The sequence below is a fragment of the Ictalurus furcatus genome, chromosome 1 (genome assembly GCF_023375685.1).
Source record: "Ictalurus furcatus strain D&B chromosome 1, Billie_1.0, whole genome shotgun sequence".
Classification (NCBI taxonomy): Eukaryota; Metazoa; Chordata; class Actinopteri; order Siluriformes; family Ictaluridae; genus Ictalurus; species Ictalurus furcatus.
In genome coordinates, this window is record NC_071255.1 from 37,924,235 (window position 1) to 37,933,814 (window position 9,580).

The 9,580-nt window shown below is 39.1% G+C and overlaps 1 protein-coding gene across 2 annotated transcripts; it reads left to right on the forward strand.

Annotated features, from left to right (window-relative positions):
* Positions 1-1,490: 1,490 nt before the first annotated feature.
* On the forward strand, positions 1,491-4,995 carry LOC128615394 (trichohyalin-like). 2 transcript variants are annotated; one of them, XM_053637449.1, is made up of 2 exons: positions 1,491-1,780; positions 2,063-4,995. In XM_053637449.1, exon 2 carries the CDS (start codon positions 2,089-2,091, stop codon positions 3,502-3,504), a length of 1,416 nt encoding a protein of 471 aa, XP_053493424.1. In that variant the 5' UTR covers positions 1,491-1,780; positions 2,063-2,088; the 3' UTR covers positions 3,505-4,995. The 2 variants fall into 2 exon arrangements, with proteins under 2 accessions (XP_053493424.1, XP_053493432.1); XM_053637457.1 differs by having other exon boundaries at positions 2,087-4,995.
* Positions 4,996-9,580: the final 4,585 nt, after the last annotated feature.

Here is a 9,580-nt window from a genome sequence, read left to right on the forward strand (position 1 = left end):
AACCCACTCCTACACATTCACTCGGCACAAACCGAGGACAAAACACACAAACTGAACAACAAGGAATATCCGAATAAAATGTGTAAAATAATCACTCTGAAAAAATGCACAGAAAAGAGAAATGTAAAAGAGCAAACACAATAGAACACAAACGTAAACAGTGTGTGAAAGAAAAATAACGGAAACGCAAATAACAACAACAGAAATCAACAAAATAAAATGATTAAAGAAAATGTAGAGATAAATGTACAAACAGCAACAAAACAACAAGAAAGGAAAGCAGAAAAGTAAATAAATGAATAATAAAGATTGGAGGAAAAGAAAGTCCTGAAAAAAGAACGACTCCTTCCTGCTCAGTTTATTATTATTACTATTATTATTATTATTTTACTTCCTGCTTCCTGTTCAGTGATGATCCACGGCTGTACCTCCGTCACACTTGGATACTATCCGTACTAAACAGTATCTGAGATGAAAATGTGTGTGGAAAAGGTGGAGTTTAAAAGTGCGTCTCAATTCATTCATCTGTTATTTCTGTTCTTCTCCACACGAATCTGACACTGTCTAATCTAACGCGCATCAGATGTCATCAGTTTCTGTTTAATGCTGCTGCTGTTTCAAGAAAAAAAATCAATCAGTTTAAAAAACATTTTGAAAAGATCAGATTATTTTTTCACACATTCACTAAAATCTTTTTTTCTTCCATTTAAAAAAAAAAGTATTTTTTTTCTGTCTGTTTCCATGGGAACCAGGTTTATCGTTAATCAATCAAAGCTTCTGCTCCATGAACACTTAATCAACAGGACCATGTTGAGCAGGTGATGTGCTGTACTGCTCTGTGTGTGTGTGTGTGTGTGTGTGTGTGTGTGTGTGTGATGCTGGGTTTAATGTGAGGAGTTGATGTTATTAGATGTGATTAGTGTAAACCTGTAGATCAGGTATGTTCTGGATCTCATGCTGAATTTCTGAAAGCTGGAAACTGATTAAAGAGTGTAAATGTTTAATAAAGACACGGCTGAACTCAAATCATCTAGCTTTTAAGTTTTAACAGACTAGAATTAATAATCACAGACTATACACTAATCTCTCTCGCTCACACACACACACTCACACACTATTATAACACTCTCTAAATTTTTTTCCTTCTTTGTTATTTATTTGTTAGTTTATTTGTTTCTTTGTATTCTTTCACACTTCTTCCATCGTTCCCTTTTCTTTCTTTCTTTTTTGTGTTTCACTTAACCAGAGACACCTTTTACCCATGATGCCTTGCACAGTCGAGTGAAAGTCACTCCATCAGTCATTAATAAAGTTTATTCGACTGGTTCCACTGTAAAGTGTAAACCTCAAGGGACTGTAGTGCAAGTAGTTTTTAAACTTATTTAACATTCTAATCAATTATCACCAATGAACAGTGTGTGTTTTCCTCATCAGAAATCACACTAGTGCGCAGAATTACAAACTGACTGCTGTAGAGTTTTAAATCTGAGATGTTTTATTATTTTATTCTTCTTTAGGTTTGTTATAAAAATGTAAAAGAAGGGAAAGCATTAGCAGCAGTGGAACAGTGTTAGTGTGTGTTATCAGGAACTCGTGTATCTGTGGGGAACGATGTCATGGAGTGATGTCACGGAATGATGCTTTTTGATGCCATGGAGATGTTCTGATTCTGATTCTATACCAAAACATGTTTCTCTCTCTCTCTCTCTCTCTCTCTCACACACACACTACTGCGAGTTTATAAGTTTGCATAAATGAAAGAAGATAAAAGGACGATCAGGTAAGCAAGAGAAAAAATATTTGTTTGGATAAAACAAGTTTTCTGTGTAATTAAAGGTCATGTGACCAGAACGACTTTAGACTAAAGATGTTACTAATGTGGTGGAGAAAAGCTTCCACACAGTTCAGACCCAGTTTTACTTTAAATTCCTCATTTTAATTTGTGTTAAATAATAAAAAATTGATGAGGGAAATATCTTTATTTAATTGTTGAACAACTATTTTTTTGTTATTAATATTTGTTGTATTAACTCATTCATGTTTTTCTCACGTTGTTTCTCAGTAATTTATCATTTTAATTGATCAGAGATGGAGGCTCTGGAGAAGGAAAGGGATGAAATGAGGACAACATTTCAGGCTGATAAAGACAGTTTGGTGCTCCAGCTTGAGGAAGAGAGAAGAAACATGGAGAAGGAGAAAGAGAGATTCGAGCTCCAGCTGAGAGACAGCGACGCCAGAGAAGCTCAGATGAGAGAAGAGATGGAGGCTCTGGTGAAGGAAAGGGATGAAATGATGAGAACATTTCAGGCTGATAAGGACAGCTTGGTGCTCCAGCTTGAGGAAGAGAGAAGAAACATGGAGAAGGAGAAAGAGCGATGGGACAAAATGGAGAGCAGGCAGCAGATAGTTAAAGGTGGTTGGAAAAAACATTGTGATGTATTGGTGCAAATGATTGTTGAAAAGGAAGAAATGCTGGAGGAGATAACAGTAGAGGTGGAAGCCCTGAAAGGAACCGTGAGAGAACTTAAGCAAAAAGCAAGGGATATGGATCCTGAGATGATGGAGGAGCTCAAGGAAGTTGATAAAAGGCTGAAGAACTTTGGTCCAAAGTGGTTCCAGAAGCTCAGGAAGAAGAAGAACATGAAGCAAAGACAGTACCTGGAGAAAGAGATAGAGAGACTTGAGCTCCAGCTGAGAGACAGCAAAGCCAGAGAAGCTCGGTCCACAGAAGTGATTAATATTATGATGAAGGAAAGGCTTAAGATGAAGAGACAGTTAGCGATTCATAGCTTGTTGACAGACATATTTCAGAGAAGGTCTAAAAGGGAAAATGACGAACAGCAAGAGAGATTGGATCTCGAGCTGAGAGAAAGCATGGCCAGAGAAGATAGCACAACGGACATGATTAATGCTCTGGTGAAGGAAAGGGTTGAAATGATGAAAAGGTTTCAGGAAGAAAAGGAGAGCATGACACTCAAGCTTAAGACCGAGAGGGAGAACATGGAGAAGGAGAAAAATCAAGAGAGATTCAAGCTCCTGAAGACAGAGAGAGAGGCCATGGAAGAGTTCATGGTGGAAAAAATGAATGAACTGAGGACACAGTTTCAGGCTGAAAAGGAAAGGTTGGAGAAGAAGATTCTGGAGAAGGACAAAATGCTGGAGATAACAGAAGAGATGGAGGACTCTGCAGAAATGATGAAGAAAGCAGGAATGAAGGAGGGACTCAATAAAGTCGATAAGAAGCTGAAACACTCTCCCCTACAGTGTTTCCAGAAACTCTGGAAGAAGAAGAACATAAAGGGGAGACAGCAGATGGAGAAAGAGCAAAAGAGACTCGAGCTCCAGTGGAGAGAGAGCGACGCCAGTGAAGCTCAGATGAGAGAAGAGGCTCTGGTGGAGGAAAGATTTCAGCCTCAAAAGGAGAAGATGGTGGTCAAGTTTGAGAAGGAGAGGGAGAACATGGAGAAGGAACTGCATCAGATTGTGGTGACAGTGGTAATCTGAAAAAACGAGGAAGGTGAGGAGAGAAAAATCTGTGAAACGCCAAAAGATTTAGACTTTGGGTCGAGTTCAGAGTCGCTTCAGTTCAGAAGATACGCAGGTAGATTCAGTAGATTTAGACTCGTGCTGTTCAGGTGTTTAACTGGATTTTCTGAGCAGAACGTTTATTGAAGTGACCTGTGTATAGCTCTCAGCTCTGTGGTGTTTAAATGACTCCATTAACAGAGAGCGTGAGGACGGCTGACCTGAGCACACAGCAGCATCAGCAAGTACGGCCATTAAGAGAGAGAGTGGAATGATGTGGACTTGCGTACACACACGAAGGTACTCACGGGCTGCGAGTGGTGATACGCAGGAATGACCTGCAAAAGCAGGTAAGGCAACTTTAATGAAAGTCTGTGCAACAAATCCAAAAACATAAGGCAGAGGCAAAAAGAAGAAACAGGCAGAAGTCAGGCGATCCACAAACAGGATATCAGAAAGAGACAAAATACGTAATCAGTAAACAAAGTCAAAGTCAGAACCAGTATAAATCAGGCGGCAAAATACAATGTCTGGGTAATGTCAAAGACACCAAGGAATTGAGTGTTTACTTCGCAAAGAGCTGGCAGGACAACGCCTCTATATAAAGAGGGGTGTGTGTGTAATTGGGATCAGGTTGCCTGATCAGAAGTCCGATGATTGCGAATGAGGTAGTGTACCTTGGCTTGGGCACAGGCAGTACAGGAAGATACGCCTCGGTGCATGTCGGAAAACATGTCCAGCCACCATCTGTTTTTTTTTGGTCGTCATTTAAATCGTATCTACACATCGCCTGTCATTTTTTGTTTGTCGTTTAAAACGTATCTCCATGTCATCTGTTGGTCTACACTTTGATCATGAGTGAATTTAATATCTGATTGCTCACTCTCAAGCAATCCCCTTTCTTCCGGAAACCTCAATCTTATTTAAAGTAAAATTCCAAGATGGCATTTTACCTACAGCTTCCAGAAGAAAGGGGATTAGTGGAGTGAGCAATCAGGAGTAGGAGCACGTCTCTTATCCCCAACAAATTTTTCAAAAGATTAACTTGACCTGGGACTGAAGTGTACACCCTGGTATGAGTGGGTAAAGGAACGGTGTGGGTCTCAGTGCTCGCAGTGCTCAAGTGCTCTCACGTGTGACCGACAGTCAGTGTCTGTCTCTCTCTGTCGGTCTGTGTGTGACCTCATGGTCTCTCCTGATGACCATGCTTGCTGCTCGGCACGCTCAGGTCAGCAGTCCTCACGCTCTCTGTTCACGTCATACAGGTTTCCATGTTTTCCAGGTAATTCAGTAAATAACTTGTAAACTCATAAACATCACATTCAGCAGCTATGCAGCACGAATCTGAATACAGAGAACGTTCCCCATGTAAATACTGACATCTTGATCATCAGCTGTCGACTCTGGATTTGGCCCATAACCATCGTGCTCTCCTTCCAACTGAACAATAAACCTCTCAGTTTAAAAAGACACAGTGTTTGGTTTGTTTTTATAATTATGGATGAACTGACTGCAATAAATTGACTTCAATCATGAACTCTCTGAAACTAAACTGGGCTTTGCTCGACAGTAGCAGTTTGTTAACATGGCTGGAGGCTAAGATGATGAAGCTTGCTGTGGTGATTAGTAGATCCAGGTCTTTGGCCATGTGTGTGTTCAGATTGTGAAGGGCCAGATGCTCGACCTGCTTCAGAAAGGACACCTGTTCCATTTGAACACCTGACAGAGAAACAGGGATGCACATGGTGTTTATACAAAATATTAAAAACACACACACACACACACACACACACACACACAGAGTATATAATCCACCTCTTCTGCTGGAATCTGTGCTGAAGCAGAGAGGACAGCTTTACTGGGCAAAGCAGCTGCACTGTCTCAAGAACATGGTGTTGAGGAGAAGCAGAAGAAGCTTCAAAAACTAAGTTCCTGCAGAATGATCTGACGAGCTTTCTTGTGAAACTGTCAGTTTCAGTAGGTGCTCTTATTTAGATTAAATTAAAAAAAAATCTTTTGTAGCCGACTACACCACCTAGAGTTTAAAATAAGGCCCTATGAATACTAATTAGGTCCGTTATCGGGGGTAAGGAACAGTGGAAAGGAAACGCCCAACAAAGCTCAGATAAAAAGAACCTTTTATTACAATAAAACTGATCAAAAGAAAAGGATAAAAGAGCACCAAAGTCCAAGACTCAGCAAAACAGTCCAAGCTCAAATCAGACTCTGCTTAGCATCTGAACAGCGTCTGACGTCCGAATCTCTCCGTCCCGACAGAGGTCGTAACCGTGGCAATACTGGAAAACAGAAAAACGACTGCCAGCATCAAGTGTTCCATCACTTAATATCCACACAACTTGTACATTTATTAGTAAAAACTAGTACATCATAGGGAAAACGTGTCCGATTAAGAGTCAGTGACTATGTTTACATGGACAGCAGTAATCTAATTATTGAGCTACAGTTCATTGAGGGAACCATGAATGCCAACATGTACTATGACATACTGAAGCAGAGCATGATCCCCTCCCTTAGGAGACTGGGCCGCAGGGCAGTATTCCAACATGATAACGACCCCAAACACACCTCCAAGACGACCACTGCCTTGCTAAAGAAGCTGAGGGTGAAGGTGATGGACTGGCCAAGCATGTCTCCAGACCTAAACCCTATTGAGCATCTGTGGGGCATCCTCAAACGGAAGGTGGAGGAGCACAAGGTCTCGAACATCCACCAGCTCCGTGATGTGGTCATGGAGGAGTGGAAGAGGACTCCAGTGGCAACCTGTGAAGCTCTGGTGAACTCCATGTCCAAGAGGGTTAAGGCAGTGCTGGAAAATAATGGTGGCCACACAAAATATTGACACTTTGGGCCCAATTTGGACATTTTCACTTAGGGGTGTACTCACTTTTGTTGCCAGCGGTTTAGACATTAATGGCTGTGTGTTGAGTTATTTTGAGGGGACAGCAAATTTACACTGTTACACAAGCTGTACACTCACTACTTTACATTGTAGCAAAGTGTCATTTCTTCAGTGTTGTCACAGGAAATGATATCATCAAATATTTACAAAAATGTGAGGGGTGCAATCACTTTTGTGAGATCCTGTATATTCCTATGTATTTGTAGCATATATTAAATATGTACTATATAGATGATGTGTAGACCAGATATCAGAAGACTAAAGGGTACATAGGAGGTAGTGGATTGAAACAATAACAGTGACAGCACAACCGATAAGGTAAATATAGAGTGAGAGAAATTAAACATGTACAATACATATAATACCCTAGGGTGCACCCTCTAAGTTAAGCCTAAGATAAAATATATACATACACAGAATATAACAAAACTTAAATAAAATAAAATCACATCCAGAATTACAATGTCTCTGCAATTTCTTTTACTCTGAATGAAAGCACTCCTCTAGAGTATTTTCATTTGTAGTCCTTTGCAGAAAAAACAAAATAATATAAAATAAAAATACCGTACCTTCAAGACACAGTTGTTCTGGTTGTAAAGCTTCTTCCCATGGAATCAAAAAAACCTTACCAAGTTTCACGTTGGATTAAACTGAAGTTCCTCAGCACTCCAACTGGCAGTAGTACTTTTTCGACCTTTGTTTTCACTCTTTCAAACAGTTAATTATAATATATGATTATAATTTAGGCTTTTTCTATTTTTCTCTGTCTCCTTTTCTCTCCTCACTTTGGCTGTATGTGCGTCTGCGCAGTAAAAAAAAAAAAAAAAAAAGAAACACATTCTCCTGCTGTCACCTGTCAATCAAGGCGGGATCTACATGTAGAATGGTGTTAATTGGTCAAAATTATCTACATGAAGCATTTTAACTGGTTCAAATAACATATGAAAGTATAGTGGTTTACATTCTGATTTATTTTTAATTAATCTATATTGTTTTAAATTCGGTTTAAAATATTTATTCATATACATTTTCTAGTGGGCTATATATTCATGCAAATAGAAAACATGATAATATAACACTCGGTTCCATTGTTTTGTTTACTATAGATGAATTTAAACTGATTTTTGACATACATGTACACCGACTAATCACTGCATCAGATAATCCAGTGTTAGATGACAATAAGAACAGACTATGGTAATATTTTTAATTTCATCTATAATAAAACTGCACTCCCCTAATTGACGTTCAAGTCCTTTATGTGTATTAGATGCATTGCTATTCAATTCTAAAGTAGCAACCATTATTATACACATCTGCAGATACAGTTCTAGCACAGTTTCCTGTGACCTCTCCACCAGATATCAGGACTGTCCTCAAAAGAAAGTGCAGCAATGAGCACTAGTCAAAGAGAAGTCAAGAAAGTGATCAAAGTTGCCAAAAGACTATTAATAAAACTATTACCCAGTGAGGAACGGACTACAAGACTGAACTGACAGACAGAGGGGATAACAGATGGACAGAGAATAACAGACAGGAATAACAGACTGACAGATCCAGCTAAATGACATGAGATGAGTTATATTTTATCTTTATAATCTCTTTTTGCTTTATTGAGGCTTTTATTTTCCTTCTCTGGTGTTGGCACAAGTATAATTACTTTGTTCAATGACTCGGGTCGTGTGAATTAATTTAAATAAACTTGTTGTACATTCATTCAGCTTTTGATTTATTATTTCTTTACAAATCAAGGCTTATATAGGAGATTCAGCAGCAAGTTCATGTATCATATGTATTACTTCACCCAAGAGCTTATTTTTAAATATATATTTTAAGTGTAGTTTGTAATTTGTGTCTTAGTAATGCATGCTTAACTAAACTTAACTACATTTAATTTGTTCCAGAAAAGAACACTTGGACATTATTTAAGTATAATTTAAATACAAGTCTACATATATTTATTCCATTTTATTGTATACTTAAGTATGCATTTTCTGAAATTACACTTACATGTGTATTATATATTAAATATATTTTGTGACATTGAAATATTTAAAATAAGTATTTTAGTTGCAGTATATCTTAAACTAGTATACAATGTGGAACAGTACACTCAGTAATACATTTATAATACACCTCAAGAGTAAATGGCGCACTTATATAGTGCTTTTATCCAAAGCGCTTTACACTGTGTCTCATTCACCCATTCTCACACACACACACACACACACACACCAGTGGTAGCAGAGCTGCCATGCAAGGCACTAACTTGCCATCAGGAGCAACTTGAGGTTCAGCGTCTTGCCCAAGGACATTTCGGTATGTGGGGTCATGTGGAGGCCAGGAATCGAACCGGCAACCCTATGATTAGTGGATTAATGGACAACCTGCTCAACCACCTGAGCCACAGCCGCCCCTTAATGTGTAAACATACACTGGAGTGCAGCTTCATTTATATGAAAAGTACAACTAAATGCATGAGATATTTAAATAATGTACAAAGTGTTAACACTAAAAAATAAGTGTACTTGATCATACACTTAAATACACTTTTGTTTAACAAGAGCCAACACAAGAAGCATTGCACTAAAGCTCCCTTACAAACTCAGAAAAAGAGGTCACACAAAAGCATGTGACCTGCAGGAACAACGTGGCAGCAGAGTCAGAATGGCTGACCTGGCTGAGTTTGTCCATTTCCGGCAGAAATCACGTGCTCTCTCCACTCAGGAAAAGATTCTGGATTGTAAATACAAACTCTGCTGCTCGTAAAGTCAGATCCAAACGTGTGGTCTACAGACGTATCAGAGGAAAAACTGGGGAACAGAAGATAGCTGACCTACCCCAGGAAATACTCAGAGCAGACCTGCCTCCCTTCAGGGGTAGACTACTTTGGACCCTTTGATAAAAAAGAGGGAAAAAAGAGGAGAACACATGCCAAAATGTATGGAGTGTTATTTACCTGTATATCAAGTAGAACAGTGCACCTAGAGATGTCTCACTCCTTAAACACTGACTCCTGCATTAATGCACTGAGAAGATTCATATGCAGGAGAGGTCAAGGAGCACAGATCCGTTCTGACTATGGATCTGACCTTGTTGGTGCAAAAAGAGAACTTCAGGAGTCACTTTCAGCCT

Coding starts and splice junctions, on each gene's coding strand:
- LOC128615394 (XM_053637449.1), top strand. CDS start 2,089: ATGGAGGCTCTGGAGAAGGAAAGGGATGAAATGAGGACAACATTTCAG.